The 21,606-nt window shown below is 41.8% G+C and overlaps 2 protein-coding genes across 7 annotated transcripts in view; one reads left to right on the forward strand and one right to left on the reverse strand.

Annotated features, from left to right (window-relative positions):
• The window catches only part of LIN54 (lin-54 DREAM MuvB core complex component), a 34,819-nt gene extending 24,995 nt beyond the window's left edge, over window positions 1-9,824 (reverse strand). For 2 of the 4 annotated variants that reach the window (XM_035111974.2, XM_035111977.2), the window contains exon 1: window positions 4,496-9,043. The gene's annotated coding sequence lies outside the window, so the exon portion shown is untranslated. Of the gene's footprint in view, window positions 1-4,429; window positions 9,044-9,528 lie in introns of those variants that run through there. The other 2 variants (XM_035111975.2, XM_060278408.1) reach the window with 2 other exon arrangements.
• Window positions 9,825-10,014: 190 nt separating this feature from the next.
• COPS4 (COP9 signalosome subunit 4) lies at window positions 10,015-21,103 on the forward strand. Of its 3 annotated transcripts, none has more exons than XM_035111978.2 (10): window positions 10,015-10,158; window positions 11,726-11,805; window positions 12,489-12,640; window positions 13,712-13,815; window positions 15,243-15,396; window positions 16,511-16,661; window positions 17,801-17,971; window positions 18,908-19,035; window positions 19,963-20,047; window positions 20,706-21,103. In XM_035111978.2, the coding sequence occupies exons 1-10, from the start codon at window positions 10,085-10,087 to the stop codon at window positions 20,837-20,839; spliced, it is 1,233 nt and encodes a 410-aa protein (XP_034967869.1). In that variant the 5' UTR covers window positions 10,015-10,084; the 3' UTR covers window positions 20,840-21,103. The 3 variants fall into 3 exon arrangements, with proteins under 3 accessions (XP_034967869.1, XP_034967870.1, XP_034967871.1); XM_035111979.2 differs by having other exon boundaries at window positions 18,920-19,035; XM_035111980.2 differs by lacking the exon at window positions 11,726-11,805 and having other exon boundaries at window positions 10,071-10,158.
• Window positions 21,104-21,606: the final 503 nt, after the last annotated feature.

Here is a 21,606-nt window from a genome sequence, read left to right on the forward strand (position 1 = left end):
TCTTGAGAGTCCCATGGACTGCAAGAAGATCAAACCTATCCATTCTGAAGGAAATCAGTCCTGAGTGCTCACTGGAAGGACAGATCCTAAAGCTGAGGCCCCAAGACTTTGGCCACCTCATGAGAAGAGAAAGCTCCCTGGAAAAGACCCTGATGTTGGGAAAGATGGAGGGCACAAGGAGAAGGGGACGACAGAGGATGAGATGGCTGGACAGTGTTCTTGAAGCTACAAACATGAGTCTGACCAAACTGCAGGAGGCAGTGGAAGACAGGAGTGCCTGGCGTGCTATCGTCCATGGGGTCACGAAGAGTCGGACACGACTAAACAATCTCTGATCAGAAAGTTTCAAATTATTTCCCATGCCAACAGCAATATAAGAAGTACAATCTGGGAGTACAAATCCTAAAATGAAAACCAAGTCTGGACCATTTCATAAGCAATATAGATTTAAAAGAGTGAGATAATATTGAAGGTCACAGCCATTAGAAAGCCCACCCTTCACTAAAAGAACCCCAGAGCAGGATAAAATATAATAAACATAATGAAATCTCAATAAAATGTTACATCATCAACTAATTTTTAACTCGCACCAAAAATCCACAAGGGTCGGCATAAGTCATACATGAGATGGGAAGGCATTCTATAATCAGGCACCAATCAAGGTCCTCTTACATGTTGCCGTGCAGCAAATTCGTGGTAAATGTGGCTCAGTTAAGAGGGAATACCCAGAAGGTTGTAACCAACAGGCAGGTGTATGTAGGAGCGGAGCGGCTGTGTAGAGCTTTATATGACAGAACAAGCACCTTGAACATGGTTCAGTGTCAAACCAGCAGCCAGTGCAGATCCTTCAGAGCCAATATGTTTTTTGCAGGCTCTCCTGATTAACAGCCTACATGCAATGCCTCCTAGTCTCATAAATATGGTGAAAAGACTGAGTGTCCTATGTGCTTCTTCCACGAAGCACAGTTAGCTTTAACTAAGGGCTCATTCAGTTACCTTTGAGCCGCTTTTGTAGGCACAGGTCTGTATCTGAGTGGTGTTGTGGGTTTTTTAGGGTGTGTGTGTGTGTGTGTGTGTGTGTCAAGATGCTTTCCCCAGGAAAACACACATTTTACTGCTGAATCAAAGGAAATGGTAATTGAGTTTTCTTAGGGTTGCTGCTTGCTCCAATTCAGTGGTAAAAAGCAGGTATTTCTGAGGAAGGCTCCAAGACAAAAAAATATTCTACCAATATTCTTATGCTTACCTGCTTAAGACAGCTAGAGGGGCCAGCCAGATGGATATGTCAGTCAACAACCTGGCATCCAGAGATCGCCACGAGGTCGCAATTGGACCCACGCCAGTCACAAAATGTGTCTGACATTTGGCTAATTTCATTTTAAAAAAAATATGTTTATTGAAATTTTATAACAAAAAAAAACATACAAACTACAAAAAACAAACTACACAATACAAAATATCAAAATACAAAAACACAAAACAAAAATTCTTACAATTAAATCTTACTTCTAATCTAATTTCTAATGGCTTCCTCATTCCTCCTCATACTGCATTTCATTATAATACATTTGGCTAATTTCAAAGGAAGCAGCTAGAGTAAGAAAAAGCGTTGTGGGAGTAATACTATCAAAGATATATTTGCATTCATTCCATTGGGTGTACCCACAAAGATAAAATATGGGAACAGCAATACTCATTTACAGGAAATGAGTATAAAGTCAATGACAGGAATTTAGTGTGAAATGGCTATTTTGGCTAAAAAAAAATCTATTAAAGGCTACCATTTTTCAGTAGTACTCATGCAGTTGTATGGCTAGCTTCCTGAGCAATGAAGCTCTTTGGAAGTAAAATATTTTTTTTCAAACTGCTAGCAGGCCCTGCAGCAGGAAAGCAAGTAATTCTGCAGATGACATGCTGTGAATAGGATATTAAGGGATGGGATATAGAGTTTTAGAAGAAAATAAGCCTCTAGTACTCCATAGTTCTCAAAGTTATCACAAAGAGAAGGTCCAGAGTATTACTAATCTTGGGCCACAAAACATGTCTACCATCTGATAAACCTTGCCTGATAAATCTTAATGCATATCTGCAAAATACTGGACAGCTTAAAAATGTTCTAGCGTCCTCAATATATGCAATACATTGGGGCTTCTCTAATGCATAAACACCCTATGAGGGGCAGCAGCAGAAAGCATGAAAAGCTACAAATCCAACAGGTGCACAAGCCAAATCAATACTGTACATGTATTGTCTAAGATTGTCCCCTGATGAGCTACGTATTTGTTTGGAGTTGCTCCTCCTCTAGTGTTTGTCACAACTATCAAGATCCAATGTGTGCTATGGAAGTGAAATTCACAGTCTAACATCCCAGATCGAAACACATATACTTGAAAGCAATAAGTTCCAAATTGGAAGCAGTTCGTTTCAATTTGTCTTCATGTAGGTTTGTTTGGGCTGAAGTGCAAGAATGCTAAAAGCTTTTTGACATGTGATGGCTCCTCGCACAAGCTGTTTTATCTCCATGGGAATACAGTGGTACCTTGGTACTCAAACAACTTGGAACCCAAACACTGCAAACCCAGAAGTGTTCCAGATTGCGAACTTTTTCAGAAGTCGAACATGCTCCGTTTTGAGTGTTATGCTTCCAATTTGAGTGCCACACTTCAGTTTTGAGTGTTAATCTGAGGTCTGTCTGTTTTTGCTATTTAATAAATAAACATTTTAAACATTTTGTGTATAAGACCACCCCCCAATTTTAAACTTTGAAAATTGGGGGGAAATATTGTCTTATACATGGAAAAATACGGTATATCTCTGTTATTTTGTTGCAAGCTCCAAATATGATTGCAGAGAAGTAAAATATAAATAATAACTTACATTCCATTTCATACATCAGGGTAAACTACAGTTAATGGTTTGCCATAAACACGGATAACTCTTGATTTACTCCTTCCTAGTGTGAGCAACTAACCATGATTCCTGACTTATGTTTGGACCAGGAATCATGAGGGTTTTTTTGTTCAAACACACCACTGGTAAGGTAAGAGCAAATTTTGGTTTAACTTCATGATTTATGGGGGGTGGGGGTGGTGAGACAACAAATCCTGGTTTGGATGTAACTCTAAACCAGGGGTGGTGGCTTGTTGCCCCTTTTTACACTAGAGGAGAAGCAAAGTAGGTCCACCTGTACATTTAACTAATTATTTTCTGTTACAAAGCTATCCCACACTAACAGTTAACACATTTTTAAATTCACATGGAATATCTTTAATTAAAATGATACTCTCACAAGATATAAACCCACCTAGAAATAAGATGGTTGGTATATTTAATAGTATATGAATTTCATATTTCAGAACCTATAGTTTAGAAAATACCATTTTAAATACTTATTTAACACATTTATATGTCACTTTTCAATCAACAAAAATGATCCGGTCACTCACAGAGAGTTACTCAGTTTCATAGATAGGGGAGTGGAGAGGGATATCACACATGCATATGTAGAACTTGAATGTGGACCTAGCCCTCAGAAAAAAAGAGTCACGTTTATTGTGTACATTTTAGAGCTGTCACTGGGTAAATAACACTGACACTGGCATCTAATTCATAGTCAAGAGCAGGCCCACTGAAATCAATCCACTTAATCATTACTTAGCCCACTGATTTCAGTGGATGTACTCAGTGTATAATCTAGTCAGATACCACCCAGTGTAATTAAACAAAAACATATTTTCAGACTATGTTCCTTGACACCAATTATCATTTGCCTTATTTTGCTAGAAATTCCAACTACCCTAAGGTAATCAGTTTACACATCTAGATTGTACTTACAAAATATATTGCTTTACACCTTTTCATAACAAAATTTGGAATTGGAACCAAAACCAAACATTCATTTCCTGTCTGAATCATTACTGCTGCATTGACCTTTTCCACCTTTCAAAGGTTAAGGGGGATACATTTTTAAGTTCCCAGCTTTAATTGTCTAACATGCTGTGAAGTTATTATTTTCTGCCCATTGTAACACTTCGAGTTAATTTTATATATATATTTGAAAGTGACCACGACTAAAGCACACCTACGATGTATGCAACTACACTCCTCTGAAAGCAAGCAGCTCATTTTGAAAATCATTAGTGTCCCACAAGCAGCTTAGCATACTAACATTCTTCACTACACTCCTAAGAGTAGGCACAATCAATCCAGTAATTTGTTCTGCAGATATTTCTCCTTGACTACCATATGAACATCACTTGCACTACCCGAACTCTCAAGCAATGCACTTCAGACAGAAACAGAACAAACGAGACCTTGAAAGGCGAGTTAGGCCTCGGCAGCTCCAAATACTCCCTTATTTTCCAACCAGGTTAACTATTTATGTTACATTTGAAAACACCTTAATTTCCTTTACAGCAAGCCACCCTACCCAGCGTCGCAGACTCCACTTATCCCCCCAATCTCCTGCCCAGGCCTTGCTTGGTGCGTCTCTCACCCCTCTCCAGGGCGCAGCCACCGACTCCTTCCAGGAGGGTTAAGTTCCAGCCCGAGGGGAGGAGGGAGCTTCCCCCAGAAGTGTCTGAATAGCTGCAAAGCAGCTACCCGGGAGTTGGGACGAAAAGACGAGGAGAGGAAGGTTTCTGGCAGCAGCGAGCAGAGGAGATGGGGGGAGCCTCTCAAGGCTGTTTAGGTGCTGTCGCTGGTATGTCAGGGGCCGGGATAGTATTTCGAAAGATCCGCCATTTTCACTTCGTCATCACCATCACAGCCCAGCTCAGCAACAACCTCAGCCTCCTCCCTCCGCCCCGATCCCTTTGCTGAGCCACTCCCACCGGAGGGGAGGGGAAGCCCGGTCCCTACAGTCACTGCACTCCCCGCCGAGAAAAGTAGGAACGACGCGGGCGCTGACCTACAAGAAACGCGCTCTGCGCTCTCCAGCCAGGGCAGAACTCCCTGTCCACGCAAACGCGCGGAGAGAGAGGGGGGGGGTTTGCGCCCCTTCTCCAGGAAACGAGGGCAAATTCCAGCTCCGAGACGGAATTCAGAAGGGAAGCCGGGCTAACAAGCTGCACTTCTAAGGCACCTCAAAAGCCTGACCGTGCAATCCTATACTCAGAAGTTAGTTCCGCTGAGTTCAATAGGGCTTACTCCCAGGTAAATGAGTATAGGATTGCAGACCAAATGGTTTATTAGTCGATTAAGAATCAGGAGAGATAAAAGTTGCCATGTGTGGACAGGATGAATAAGTAGTAACTGTGCATCTGATGTATATAGACTTTTCATCAACAAAAGCTCTCTCGTCCTTTTATTACCGGCCCTTAGAAAGTAAATACCATTGTATTATGACTATGAACAATGTACATTGATTAACATTGACATAGGAAGGCTTTTTAAGGGGGAAGGAGGAAAGCTTCCAGCAATTCTCCTCCTAGTAAAACCAAAAGAAAACTTTGCCCATCTCATGGCTAATAAAGAAATCAGCGTGAAAATGCTTTAATACACTATTCTAGACTAAACTGATTGAGAAAAACTTGGTTTTTCCACCTAAAATCATTTATGCTTGCTTTTTCCCTTAAAAAAGAGCAAACAAACCCAAACTCACATAGAAGAACATCACATTGAATATGGGAATCTGCTTCCAAGAGTGTGTGAGAAGTGGAACTACTCTGAGATTCCCACTTCAAAGAGTTTTCATTCCATACATTCTACACAACACAATTTATAACCACAGTATCCCCTCAACTGCCAAGATACAGTACAAGTTACAGGTAGGTAGCCGTGTTGGTCTGAGTCGAAGCAAAATAAAAAATTTTTGCTACTGAAGGAATTTTTTTATTTTGCCAAGATACAAGTGACTGTTAATGACAGATCAGATCTTACAGTACACTACTTAAGAACTAACTCCATTACTCATAGTTAGAGGTAGGTAGCCGTGTTGGTCTGAGTTGAAACTAAATAAAAAAATTAAAAAAAATCCTTCAGTAGCACCTTAAAGACCAACTAAGTTTTTATTTTGGTATGAGCTTTCGTGTGCATGCACACTTCGTCAGATACACCACCAGACCCTTATGTATATTCAGAGGGTGGGGGTGATGGGAATGGGTGATGGGCTGATAGGAGTGGTAAACCTGTTGATGACTGTTAACGACTTAATGACTGCAATTGGTCTTGTGGGGGGGGGAGCAAGGGCTGAGGTGCTAAGGAAAGCTTGATCATGTATAATGAGATAGGAATCCTATGTCTTTGTTCATTCCAGGTGGCTCCATGGTTTTATGCTTGCTAATGAGTTGCAATTCAGCAACTTCTCTTTCCAGTCTGTTCCTGAAATTTTTCTGTAATAAAACAGCTGCTTTGAGATCTTGCATAGAATGTCCTGGGAGATTGAAGTGTTCTCCTACTCATTACTCACGTCTCAGTTTTGACTCACTGTTCAGGTCATTGGCAAAACTCTCAAGCGTGGCACTGAAGCCAATTCAGCATAGCAAATAGTTTAAGAATAAATTCCTGTATCAACAATTCATTGGTGAAAGCTATAATGCCTCTTGCAATTAAATGAAAAATACGCTAGTGAAAAAATTATGCACATAGATTTATGTAGGTATTTGATGTTGTATAGTTGTTGAACCATACTGGGAAACTTGAATAGAGCCAACACATCATGCCACTATGAGATCCATTTTCCATATAAAAATGATATATTTATCAAAGTACTTCTGCAAGTCATTCCCATGAGGCAGACAGCTATTTTAAAGTTTCCACAAAAATATCCTGGCAAACCTGTCCATGAACTGTGAACTGGAAAGCAGTCAGTTTAAAAGCTGCTTTTTGGTGTTCAACTACCAACAGTCTGGTCCAACCCTGGTTCAGTGTGGCCCATCCCTTTTATACATGCTCAGCTATAATGTCCTATAATGTTCCCTGGTGCCTAACAAATCCAGTCGCCACCTCCTCCTCCTGACGCCATCATCTCACCCACACAGAGACTACCAAGCTGTATCTGTCTAGCTTGGGTGGCCCATGTGGTTATAGGAACAGGAGTGTACTCACATATCATCCTCATAGGTTGCTAATTGTTTCTTGAGCCCAATTTTAGGTGCTTATGCTAACACTTAAAGCCCCAAACAGCCCGGGAAACAAATATTTCATGGAATCAGAGTTGGAAAGGACCCCAACCCCCTGCAAAGCAGGAATATCAAGTAAATATATGAAAGAATACCTTCTCCCATGCCAACCTGTCTAGTCTTTAAGACCTGCCAATGAGGCCCTCCTGGTGGTTCCTATATAAGGGGCAAGGTTAGCAGAGCTCATAATAAGGCTTTTTCAGTGGCAGCTCCAAAACTTTGGAACTATCTCTCCATTAAGTTGTATTTCCCCGCAGTAGGATACTCTTTTAGGAGGATAGTGAAAGACTTATTTCACCAAGCTTTTAGAGGTGAGGCGATATAATTTGTTTGAGGTCAGTTTTGTATTGCACTCCTAATTATTTAATAGGAGTATTTTTTGTTTTAATTTCTCCTATGCTTACATTGTATTGCTTTAATTGGTTTCAGAAATATGTAGTGTGGCTTGTCCACAAATCAATAGACTTAAATCCTTTAATTTCAATATGTCTACTGAAAGTATGACTAATATTGGATATAATTTAATAGAATTAATTTATTGGTATTTCATCATTCATTGAGCACCACTGTCAATAGATTCACCTTTCCCTCCCAATTGCATTTTTGTTGATTTTCCAGAATCAACATAGTTGGAAAGCAATTGTTATAATATTGGACCACTGATAAGTGTTGAAATATAGCTTCCTTGTTTATACTTGGGAATATACACTGCTAAAAGTTATTGCTCCATTGAAGGCAACCCCAAACTTCGGCCCTCCAGATGTTTTGGACTACAATTCCCATCTTCCCCAACCACTGGTCCTGTTAGCTAGGGATCATGGGAGTTGTAGGCCAAAACATCTGGAGGGCCGCAGTTTGGGGATGCCTGCTCCATTGGCTCATTTGCCCTCTGCTAGTAAATGGATCATAATGAACAACTTACAAAGGTATTGTTAGTTCTACCAATCTGATTTCAAGTGTATAAGTACTTGTAAGTTTAGAGTTATCTGTACTGGGTTTTGACAGGAGAAAAGCATTTTAAATAACAGCTGCTTAATTTGTGGCTTCTCTACAAATAATGGATTTAATTGGATTTTTGTATATTTTGATCAGAGGGAAAACAAAATATGTCTTTAACATTTCTTTCTAATATCTACATTATAAAAATCAAAGTACTACTGCCATCAAGATATGCACTAGCTGTTGAGACAAGAGAAACGGAACAAACAGACAGAAGATAGTCCATTTTCTTTCCAATCAAATAGAAAAGCTACTTTGGAATATTGTACATCTACAATCAAGCCACACTCCAGCAATCTTTGACAGTTCACCAATAACAGCTTGCTAATTACACCATTCAAGGCCCAGGTCTGATAAGATTGTAAGGCAAGAGAAGAGTCCATCGACTTCCCATACAATAAACACAGGGAACTCAGCTGACTGCCATAAAGATTAAAGTTACAGGTAGGTAGCCATGTTGGTCTTCCTAGTCGAAACAAAATAAAAAAATCCTTCCAGTAGCGCCTTAGTATCTAAAGAAGTGTGCATGCACACGAAAGCTCATACCAATGACAAACTTAGTTGGTCTCTTAAGGCGCTACTGGAAGGAATTTTTTTATTGTGTTTTTCTGTGAGAAAGAGAGAGGTGCTTTTAATGAGACCAGCTATTCTGCTCCTGTTTCAGCAACAGAGCAAAACTTCCACCTGCGTTAAATTCTGGACAAATAAATATCCGTGATTGGGAATTGTAATTCTAAAGTTTTTGCCCTGCCCTACGATAAGCTAGAAGCAGACCTCCTTGAGCAGCAGTCATCAGACTGAAGAATGAGATCGAACTATATTTCAAAACGAGATTCTTCTTTCCCTTTCTTGCTCTTATTTATTGAATTTGTTAGTCGCTTCTGCACAGTCTTTACCCAGGACTTACAACTCACAGCCTCAGCCCACGCCACCATCCTCCCCCCCCGCTCCCCAAATCCCTGCTCCCCAAGGCCTTCATTGACAGAAGAATTAAAAGCAATTTGAAAATAAAACAATGAAGCCTCCTCCCTCGTTCCTGGCGGCACCGGCTCGCCGCGGCTCCGAGCCTAAAATATTACCCCGGGCTTCCGCGCAGCTCCTGTCGGGCCTAAAACCTCCTGCCTCCGCCGAGGGGTCCCGATGCCCTTCGTCACCGACAGACAGAAAGATGACAATAAAAATAATAATAATCCTGAGGGGAGGCGGACGAGGAGGGAGAAGGGCCGGTACTGAGCCTCCCTTCCCGACAGGCGCCCACCCCACAAGCTGGCCAGGCTCGTCCTGTCAACGAAGGGAGAAGGAGGCGGCCGGTCGGTCCCCCGCCTTAAGGCTGCGCCGGCATCGCCGCCGCTTCTCCCTTCCTTCCCCTCAGGCGACCCACCCCCCGCTCGGCCCGCCTAGCGCTCACCTGCGCCCGCCGCAGCCCCGGCGCTTCACATCGGTCTCTCCCCCCCGCCGGCCCCACGGTAATGACAACGTCGCCCGCGCGCTCCCGGGCTCGCTCCCGCGCGCGGCCGGCTCGCAGCGGTAACAGCGGCGGCTGCTTGCGGCGACGGCAACAGCAGCAGCAGCTGCGGCAGGTTCCGCGTTTGTTCAAAATCACGCGCCCAGCGCCATTCCGCCGCCGCCGCATCCCATAATAGCTCGGGCAGCGGCACCCTGGCAACCGGCGCCGCGTCACCTGCGCCAAACAGCCAACCAACCCGCGAGCCCGCCCTCTCTCTCTCTTTCTCGCGCCGCGCTGGTTTCTCCCGCCTTCCCTCCTCAAAGCGCGCCCCACTTCCGCTCAGGCTAACTCCTCCCTCCCTCCCCTTTCGGCGCTTCCGGGGTCCGTGACGTCACGCCGCAACCGTGTGGTTACGCGACCGCGTCGTCGTCTCTTCTTGAGCGTAGCGTCTCGCGCCCGAGGAGGCGTAGCTGTGTTTCCCCTCACAGGTTGTGGGCGGGAAGGGGGAGGATCCAAGATGGCGGCGGCTGTGAGGCAGGAGCTGACCCAGCTCATGAGCTCGAGCGGCTCCCACAAGGACCTGGCGGGGAAGTGAGCGGCTCCTCTCTTTTTTTTCCTCCCTCCCCTTCTCCCGTAGCAGCCAGCGCCGAGTCCGACCGGGGTTGCGGGGTGGAGAGCAGGCAGGAGCATCTCTTGGCTAAGGGAGGCCTGCCCTCCTCTCAGGTCTTGTCCTGGATCTCCATGGCGCTGGTTCGGTTCCCTCCGTCTTCTGTTGGACCTTGTGAATCTAGGGCAGGCACCCCCAAACTGCGGCCCTCCAGATGTTTTCACCTGCAACTCCCATGATCCCTAGCTAACAGGACCACTGGTCAGGGATGATGGGAATTGTAGTCCAAAAATCTGGAGGGTCAAAGTTTGGGGGTGCCTGCCCTAGATTCACAAGGTCCAACAGAAGACGGAGGGAACCGAACCAGCGCCATGAAGATGAAGATGAAGAAGTGTGGGTTAAGAAAATAAATGGGTAGCTGTCAACATTAATTTAGTAACAGCAACAGCAGTGGTTCCTCACACCAGTTCTTGGGATTTTAGCAGAAATTCATTTCAACCCGTAGATACGAGCCAGCGGTGCTTCCCCATCTATTTCGAGTCTATTGCTTATTTATTCAGTGTGTTTCTATGCAGCTTTTCAGGTGGACGTTATAGAGCAGTTTATGTAAGATTATTACAGTTCTATGGGGTGTTTGGAGACGGGCTCCTTTTGGGGTTGTTTGTCCATCTTTGGTCCCCAACCATGCACTCAGTTCTCACCTGTGGCTCCTAGATGGGTCCTAGTCTTGTTGTCTGAGTAGCCCAGGACCTCCAAACACACTGCCCAGGCTTACACCCTGGGAGGTTACTTTGGAGCTGCTAAAGCAGTGGTTTGTCTCTATTGTCTCTCAACAACACAGACTTCCAGGAACTGGCCTCCCTTGCAGCTGTAGTTGAAGCTTCCCTCCTCTGTCTTCAATTTAGTACCGTAAACCACAGGAGATTGCACTCACAGAGTTGGAAAGGCAGGATAATATGGGATTAGTGATGTCGTAAATACAAGTATACCCAACTTTTGCCTGATGCTGTTTGGCTGTTGTTGTTGTTGTTGTTGTTTGACTGCTCATTGTTTCTCAGCATAATGATGTGCATTCACACTCCCTTTGGGAGGACTAAAAAGTAGTCCCTTGTTTAACATTGTACTCTTGTGTTTGGTTAGAGTTAATGCAAGAAAAGATAAAAGGGGATGATAATCTTCTCTTTCTGCAAAAGGAACTATCAAATTGTGTCTTCATTTCTATGACTAGCCATTTCATTGCAGTGGGAAGGCACCAGAGCTGTTGGATCTCAGGATTTCCACTGACATTGAAAGTATGTCATGTCAGGATTTCTACTGACATTGAATGTATGTCATGTGCATACTCTAAAACGGTTTAGAGAAGAATGGCATTCTAAAATATCATGTACATTGTCCTTATATGCACAAGATGTAAAGCTAATTTTGAAAATACACCATTTTTTAGCAACATAGGAAGCTATAATAAGTTAGACTGCTTGTCCATCTAGCTTAGTATTAGCTCTGTATTCGATGATACTTAAAAGTTAACTTTTTTTTACTGCATTCTGGCAGGTATCGTCAGATATTGGAAAAAGCGATTCAGCTCTCAGGAGTGGAACAGTTAGAGGCATTAAAAGCTTTTGTAGAAGCAAGTGAGTTTAATTATCAGTTTCCATGAATTGTTGAATGACAGCTTTGTAAGTAATTGCAATCAGAAAAAATGAATGGTCTTAGAAATCTTTGTACATTGAAACAGGTGTCAATATAACATTGGGGACTTGGTAGGAAAAAGTTTGTGGTGTCATTTTTAAGCATGAATACTTTGACATAATTCCATCAAAATCAGTAGGATATTCTGAATAAACATATCTAGGCTGTAGGAGGGTTCTAACCTCATAATCCTGTTATCCAAAGTTATACTCTCTGCAAAATGTTAATATTAGTATAATTATTTTGGCATCCGATCATAAAACTGCTGTGGTGAAACAATGAATGGATTGTGCCAGTGCAGGGGCAGCAGTCCCCACCCCCCTGCTTCTGTGCCATGCAACTCATATTCCACATTTCACATTGGTGATTCCTGCTAAGCTGGAAACACTGTCACTGCATCCTGAGCCTTTTCATTATGATAGCACAGCAACTGAGTTGCAAACAGATGCTATGTCAGTGTAACAGTTTTATGCCCAGGCTCTTATGAGCTGGTACATCTGCCTAAAAGTTTGAGTTGGAAACAGGGGCGTTAACAGTGGTTATAGACTTGCTGTTAGGCCTGTCATTTTAACGAGCATTTAATGTATAGCCTGACTTTCTTTCCGCCTTGTGTCTCTTAAACCAGTGGTCAATGAAAACGTCAGTTTAGTGATTTCACGCCAGTTGTTGACAGACTTCTGTACCCATCTTCCAAGCCTTCCTGATGGCACAGCCAAAGAAATCTACCATTTCACCTTGGAAAAGATCCAACCTCGTGTAATTTCATTTGAGGAGCAGGTAAGAGCAAGATGGTGATCAAATTTCTATCCCAACCTTCCTCCCAAAGGAGCCCAGGGCAGGAAACATCAAAGTGATTTTAAAATACAATTAAAAATAAAATAAAAACATTTTAAAACATGTGAAACAGACACATGCCCTCCGCTAATAAGGTTGTCAAAAACAGTATGTTTTGGCCATCAAATGCGTGGGTAAACAACTATTTAAATTCCTCCAAAAGGAAACATAATGAAAAAGACAGAAACACCTCACCAGGAAGGATATCCCAAAGTCGAGTAATTGTCTCCAAGAAGGCTCTGGCAAGCCAGTCAGATAAAGAGAATGTATAGTGAAATATTTTCAGTACAGTGGTACCTCAGTTTACGAACTTAATCCGTTCCGGAAGTCCGTTCTTAAACCAGAACCGTTCTTAAAACGAGGCACGCTTTCTCTAATGAGGCCTCCTGCTGCCAGTGCCCTTCCACAGTTTGGATTCCGTTCTTAGACTGAGGTAAAGTTCACAAACCGGGACACTACTTCCGGTTTTGCGGAGTCCGTAAACCGAATCGTTCTTAAACAGGACTGTTCTTAAACCGAGGTACCACTCACTGTACTGTACAGTACTCTAAAATATAATAGATATCACTGACATATGATAAGCCTTGCAAAAAGGACAGCAAGGAAAAGATGCCCCGACTCAATTTGTTCCAATAATGAATACAGACTATTCAGTTTTGTTCATTCTGGCATACTTTGCTAACTTTATTAAAACAGTCATTAATTGAACGTAGCTTTGTTTGCCCTGTAGTCTGCTGCCAAATTCTATTGTACCAAATTCTACAACACAAATTTTGCTTCTACCCTTGAATAACTCAAAACAAAAATCACTACGCTTCTTGGCAGTTTTGTATCCTAATACATTCCTCATATGCATTTGATTGATAAGTATATTTAAATATATTGTGGATCATGTAAAATCAGATTATCCATTGTCAAATGGGCAATAGGAAGCAGATAATACGAAGGATATTAGAAAGTGGATCAATTTGATAACTTGATTGCATTATAATTTTATGTCCTCATTCTTCCCAGGTTGCTTCTATAAGACAACATCTTGCATCAATTTATGAGAAAGAAGAAGACTGGCGGAATGCAGCACAAGTATTGGTGGGAATTCCTTTGGAAACAGGACAGAAGTAAATAGTTGTTAGAAAACCTGACATTTTTTTCTTCATACATTGTATATCCTTTTGTAGTACAAATGCTTTATTTGGGTATATTCTGGATCTGTTTCCTTGACTTTTCAATATCTTTGGCTTCTCTGATTGTTCTGTGACAGTTGCACATACTATTTTGACAGATCAGTGATCCACCTGGAAACTTTTTCTGTGGGGAACTCATAACCATTTAGTGCTGCTCATGTTGCAGTTATAATCTTTAGAGCACAGTCTGTATTTTTGGTTTCAGCAACCTCTACTTTTTTGCACTTATTTTTATTTTTTATTTAGATCCAAGTGTCTTCTGTGGAGCAGTGCATAGAGTTTTTTTTGTTTTGTTTTTTCCTTGATGAGGTGCCGGCTAAGTGACTCGTTTCCCTGGAAAATCTCTATCTGTTTCCTCAGAAGGAAAATGTTATGGGGCTGAGGTTTCCTTATAATCAAAACTAAACAGGAGCTGTAAGCTCTGAAAAGAATTGAAAATTACATTAGCAGTCAGGGATAAACTTACCCAAGATAAGACTATAGTTGCTTAAACTAAAGGTTAGCTAACCTTACATCCTTTAAAGCCTTTTTTGGCCAAAGGCACAGTGAAGTGAAGGATTCTGGGAACCAAAAAAACCACACCAACGTGTAACGTAATTCACTATCCCACCTTACTGCTGTTAATTGGGCAAAAGTTCTGCAGAAATCAATAATGTCAAATTGCCAAGTGTGGATTGGTCCCATGGCCTATTTCAAAGGGCCAGAGGATGAGAGCACCCTTCCCAGACTTTGATCTTAATTGGAGGTCAGTTATGGGAATAAGAAAAGGCAGGGATACGCTGCAAATCCCGATTTTTCTTTTTAGCAGTGCATAGAGTTGAGCTAATTTCTGCTTACAAAAGACTGCCATGGGCCTTGTTGCTAGCTTCCATCAAATAGTGTATTGCATTATGATGAGTAGCCAACGTGCCCTATAGGCTTTAGGACTACAAGTCCCATAATCCCTGAGTTGATCCACAGCATATAGAAGGGCACCACATTGAATGCATTTGCATTAAGACAGTGGGTGGTATTAAAGTAGACCTATTGACATTAATGGACCTAAATTAGTTGTGCCCATTTTAATAGTCTACTGTGAGTAAAACCTTATGACTATTGCCATTCAAAATTAACTGATAAATTGCATTTTTATACCCTTTTGTGGGGGGGGGTTGCCATTGTGTGTCCTGCTTCTCCATTCCTCTGGGGAGACACAACCCACCCTTCCTTTCAAACAGAGTTGGCTGGTGGCAAACATTATTATACAGCGTGTAGTATTACTGTAAATTTCTGCAGGCCACATAATTATGTTTGCAAAACTCTTATGATGCAAATGAATAAACTGAGGTTTCAATACTGTATTTCCCCCCTTTCTATTCAAGGCAATACAATGTAGATTATAAATTGGAGACTTATCTAAAAATTGCCCGACTGTACCTGGAGGATGACGATCCCGTTCAGGCTGAGGCTTACATCAACAGAGCATCTCTTCTTCAGAATGAATCAACCAATGAACAGTTACAAATTCATTATAAGGTGAAATAATAACATTCTTGTTTTGAGTGAAATGAAATAACATATTGTGTAAAAGTTTTATCATTATAGTTTTGCATGTACATCTGTTCCTCATTTGCTGACCTCAAAGGTTCCTACCCTTGTAATTGCAAATCAGGATAAATAAAAAGTGAGGCCGCCTGTTAACTAGATGTCATCTTCAAACTCTGCAGTTTTCACCATTTTATTATGTGAATAATAAAATGATCCCCAGGATTGCTTTTTTGAGTTATCAGCTTAAATGATGAGGAAGGCATTTACAGCTTTGAGATTCCAAACTATGCCCACATCATATTTGGATGGGAGATAGAATCACTGTGGCTAGGGAGTGGTGGAAAGCATTGTTCATTACATACTTTATTGCTCCCTGTATAATTCTCCTAGGGATATATTTCTCAGAGGAATTCTTCAGAGAATTCCCTTCCTGAATAGTAGGGAGGGCATTCATCATTTGTTGATGGATGGGGATAAACAGACTACCTGAATGGCTCCCATGTTTGCCTTAGCAGCCCATTGGATTAGAGAGAATTTCATTATGTAACATGGGATCCAGTACAGTGGTCCACTTAAATTAAAATGTACTCCAGTACTATTCATATTACTGCATTTTTGTGATGACCAGTGGTGTTTAACACCTGACTGGAAGGCCAGACAGTTGAAAGCACACGATAACCTCATTTTTGTGTAACCTCAATTTTTTCTATTATTTGAACATGTAACTCCTAGATTGCAAGTCATTCCATGCTCTATACCCCTCCAGCCTTTACCTAGTTTTTCCAAGGGCCACTTTGGTGGTGAGCTTGATGCACCCAACTCCCCAAAGTGTCCTGTTTCAAAGTCCCAGCACCACAACCTCTACTCTTTTTACATCCCTCTTGAACTGACAGGTTATTTGGGGTAGAGGCTGTGGTCCTGCTACTTCTTAAGATACAGATTTGGCCTACTAGTTGCTATCCTCTCATCCTGATCTGTAGTATGCTAATTGATGGAACCAGATCAGTTGCGTGAAAAGCCACCAGTTGGATCCCTCAAATATTATTACTGGATTTAATAGGTAACATAGTGAGTAACTGTACAGATTTTTTCGCTGTTTCAGGTGTGCTACGCTCGCGTTCTTGACTACCGAAGGAAGTTCATTGAAGCTGCCCAGAGGTATAATGAGCTTTCTTACAAGAGCATAGTCCACGAAAGTGAGAGACTTGAGGCACTGAAGCATGCCTTGCATTGCACAATCTTGGCATCAGCAGGTAAAGCACACTTAATAAAATTATTATTATTATTATTATTTATTTATTTATTTATTTATACCCCGCCCTTTCCAGTCAAGACCGGGCTCAGAGCGGCTGACACCACTAAAATTACAATAAAATGTAAAAGAAAGAAAACCAATAAATTAAAACACGAATTAAGATACAGTTTAAAATTTAAAAATTTAAAATGCAGCCTCGTTTTAAAGTAGCCCATGAATCGAAACCATAAGGGGGGAAACATAGGGGTCAGACTGAGTCCAATCCAAAGGCCAGGTGGAACAGCTCCGTCTTGCAGGCCCTGCGGAAAGATGTCAAATCCCGCACGGCCCTGGTCTCCTATGACATAGCATTCCACCAAGTCGGGGCTAGTACTGAAAAGGCCCTGGCCCTAGTTGAGACCAACCTAACCATCTTATGGCTCAGGATCTCCAAAGTGTTATTATTTGTGGACCTTAAGGCCCTCCACGGGGCATACCAGGAGAGGCGGTCTGACTTCTTGATGACTGACTTCTATATATACAATTTCCATTTTAGTCTTTGGGATTATATATATGATCCTGTTCTGCAAGGGGTGGGGGAGCTCTACTCTAAAGCAGTAAGCATGCTATGCTTCCATAAAAGAAAACATCTGTATAAGCTGCCACAGGTTGTCTGCCTTGTGTCACTGGAATGTTTCATGTACAGTTTCATGTTAATGATTATGATTACTGAAACCAAATCATCTTGGTGGTGTAGCATTCTAGAGGCAAAAATTGCAGTTTGTTTCCCTAGAAAGGATCTAGCTGCTAAAGCAATTTGCACCTAGCAGGTACAATGTGAAAAGTCATCTAGTATTAACAGTTGCAGGGCCATCTCAAGCAGGACGGGGCGCCGTGGCGCAGAGATTGCTCTGGCGCCCCCGTCCTGGTGGGCGGGCGCAGCACCCGCCTGCCAGCCCCGCGCCCTGGCGCCCCGCGCCACCAAGACTACCCTTAGAGCCGGGCCTGAACAGTTGAGTACTTTGCTGTGGACAGGCAGGAAGAAATTGGCAATTTGCTACTGGCTCGCAAAAAGACAGCTAAGAAAATGCATTGAAATAGAAGTGAACTACTGAATTGAGATGCCCCAGTTCACAGTATATTCTTACTATTTTTCAGGACAGCAGCGTTCCCGTATGTTAGCTACTCTCTTCAAGGATGAAAGATGCCAGCAGCTTGCGGCCTATGGGATACTGGAGAAAATGTATCTAGACAGAATTATCAGAGGGAACCAATTGCAAGAATTTGCTGCAATGCTCATGCCACACCAAAAAGCAACAACAGCTGATGGTACTTGGGTCTGTTAAAGTGCGGGTGTACCCTGTTCTGAGGGGCACTTGGACATTGTTCCCTTCTGTATATACCCTTTCAAAATGAGCACTGCTGCACTTTGGGTCAACTTTAGTAATCATTTACATTGGGTCTTTGTAACCTTTTATACTCTAGTGTTTGGCACAAATAACCTAGTTCCATGAAAATTCTAATCCATTGCTTCCTAAAGTATGGTACTGTATGTGTATCCCTGGTCATACATGAAAGGTTTCAAAATGTACACAGTAGAATTTTTAAATTTTACTTCATGTTTTCTGCAGTTAAAAAAAAAACTAATTCAAAGGTAAAATAGTATTATTTTCACCCAAGAAGGGGGTACTCCAGTAAGATAGAAGACCCAAAAGGGGCATGCAATTACAGTGGAACCTCGGTTTATGAATTTTCGGTTTACGAACGCCGCGGACCCATCTGGAACGGATTAATTCACTTTCCATTACTTTCAATGGGAAAGTTCGCTTCAGTTTATGAACGCTTCAGTTTATGAACAGACTTCCGGAACCAATTGTCTTCATAAACCAAGGTACCACTGTATTGTAAGTTTGGGAAACGCTGCTCTAATCTCCTTAGCCATCATGCAGTACTTGGGCTTCCATCAACATTCAGACTGAAATTTCCTTTCTGTGAGTTTGATAAAGATGCAAAAAAGATTACTCTTAGTTAAGCAGGTTTCTATCCTGTTCAGCACAAATGATCTGAATGATTTAAAACCAATAAATCATATTATGAAAGTTATGATAATATAATAATGTAAGCCAATTTCTTTCTACCTTTATTACGGAGCAGTATTGATGGAACAGAAATTGAGGACTGCATATGCTACATACAGGTTTTTTAAATTATATTTGACTTGTAGCCAAATACATGCTGAATTTCAAATTCCTAATACATTGTCAGTTTCTATTTCAGGTTCTAGTATTTTGGACAGAGCTGTCATTGAACATAATTTGTTATCTGCAAGCAAACTGTATAATAATATTACCTTTGAAGAACTTGGAGCATTATTAGAAATTCCTGCAGCCAAGGTATATAGAGTTGTGTACTGTGTGCTTTTGTTTTGTTCAAACTATGCTAGTTTTAATAATGTCTTGTTTGATGAAGAACTAGTCCGCTCTTCTGCTTAAAGCTGATGCGTTCAAAAAGAAAGGAACAAAAATGATTGCTGCTGGTACAAGATGATGATGATTTATTAAATTTCTATACTATCTATATGGGGGGGGGGGTGTTGAGTATAAAAGCATGAAAATACATACCATAATATAGGTGGTGACCATGTTCCTGGCCCCCTCATGCAATGGTGAGTGCACATAAGCACACCCCATTCCACCTCCATTCTGCCCTCTTCCAGGCCCAAAACAATCTGTGTATCAGCGGTTGCACATCTATTGGATGTGTGTAAAATTGTCGCCACCTATAAAACACGAAACAACCTCTACGCACACACAGTTTAAAAGGCCACAGATTACTTAATTAGCCACAGGCCTGGGAGAAGTGGAATGTTTTTGCATGGTTCTTAAAGGTACTTGTGGCCATATGAAGTTGGGGTGTGGCTGAAACAGAAATGCCAAGTCCCTATACATGTGCTACTCTTTTGGGAAGGAATTTGATGACCGCACTTTCCAGCCTCACATACCCTTTCTAAGAGGTCATGACTGCGACAAGCCTGTTCACCTACACTACACTTTTGAATCTTGCAGTCCTTTTGACCTTGAAATTAAATCGTGCTGGAGGTCACCTGTAAGGTGGGGATCATATAAACTCATCTCACAGTTAATTTAGGGACTGACTGGTATAATCAACAGTTGCAAAGGTCTCCTGCAGAATACATTGACCTATATAACTTTTCTCTACCACCGACATTCCTATGTACACATACATGTGGTAAAAAACCTTATCAGGAGTGGGCTTCTGTTTACTAAAAGTAGTTGCGGTCCTTTTGGGTTGTTTTTCAGGCAGAAAAGATAGCATCCCAGATGATAACAGAGGGTCGCATGAATGGATTCATTGATCAGATAGATGGAATTGTTCACTTTGAAAGTAAGTTAAGCTCTAGCTTGTTGTTGCTCTAGGTGCGGTTGAAGCACGTGTAATGCAAAAGCGAAATATTTTAGCCTGGTGTACAATCATCATGGGACCCAGGTGGCGCTGTGGTTAAACCACTGAGCCTAGGGCTTGCTGATCAGAAGGTCGGCAGTTCGAATCCCTGTGACGGGGTGAGCTCCCGTTGCTCGGTCCCAGCTCCTGCCAACCTAGCAGTTCGAAAGCACGTCAAAATGCAAGTAGATAAATAGGAAGCGCTACAGCGGGAAGGTAAACGGCGTTTCCATGTGCTGCTCTGGTTTGCCAGAAGCGGCTTTGTCGTGCTGGCCACATGACCTGGAAGCTATACGCCGGCTCCCTCGGCCAATAATGCGAGATGAGCGCGCAACCCCAGAGTCGGTCACGACTGGACCTAATGGTCAGGGGTCCCTTTACCTTTACCTTACAATCAACATATGACAAAGTGGTGATTCTTGCTATAACCACCAGATGGCAGTAGTGTCCATGCAATGGTTTGCTATGGATTCTTGTACTGTATTCCAAAATCTGCAGACCTGTTAACAGAAAATTTGCTTATGCAGCAAACGAATAATGGCAAGAAATTTAACAGAAACAAGCAATGAATGCAAGAATGAATTATTCTGTTGTCTTTTAGCTCGTGAAGCCTTGCCGACGTGGGACAAACAGATTCAATCTCTCTGCTTCCAAGTTAACAACCTTTTGGAGAAGATTAGTCAGACTGCCCCGGAATGGACAGCACAGGCAATGGAAGCTCAGATGGCTCAGTAGACTTTCATTTCCCCCCTGTTCTGTAGAGATTGTTTGTTTATTTTCATCTAAAAATGTGAAGCTAGCATAAGAACATACGGCTTTGGCTCAACTTCTGCTAGAACCCTAACTAGACAAAGGTGTAGATGTGTGTATATTATGTTTAAAACCCCCAAGGTTTATCTTAAAGGTATGGTAGCACAACATAAAGATGTTTAAAAAAATAACTGAATGGAATACAAGATGTTTTTTTAAGTTTTGCATTAAAATTTCAGTTTTTTCGTGGCCTTGTGAATATTTGTGTGTGTGTGTTGAAAACTGAAGTGCCATATTCTGTTTAGCTGTAGTTATTCCAATAAAGGCAGGCTAGAAGTTAATCAGATTCACTACCTTAAGTTCATTTGCTGCATCCTACCCTCCCCACAGAACTTCCATTGTGATAATTGATTTCATGTGTTGAATTTACAGTCTGTGGAGCTGTTTGTTAAACCTTTGAAGGCTTTCATCCTTTGTTTATTATATGTATATGTAGCCTCTCCATATACAGAGCAAAGAGAAAACTAGTACAAGGAAGTTGCCATCCACTCTAGCCAAATATGTGTGGATGGGAGTGGATCTGGCCCCTAAATCTGTATGGGCAATGTCTAGTGAAACTAAGGGACAAGGGGAGAGGAATAGTTATAGTGGGAAAACATTTATTGACATCAGTTATGCGAAAACCATGTAAATCAATATAGTTCATGTGAATCTTAGAACTTGGCTACCCCAATGCATAATTTTGAGTTTGA

The sequence above is a fragment of the Zootoca vivipara genome, chromosome 9, assembly GCF_963506605.1.
Source record: "Zootoca vivipara chromosome 9, rZooViv1.1, whole genome shotgun sequence".
Taxonomy (NCBI): Eukaryota; Metazoa; Chordata; class Lepidosauria; order Squamata; family Lacertidae; genus Zootoca; species Zootoca vivipara.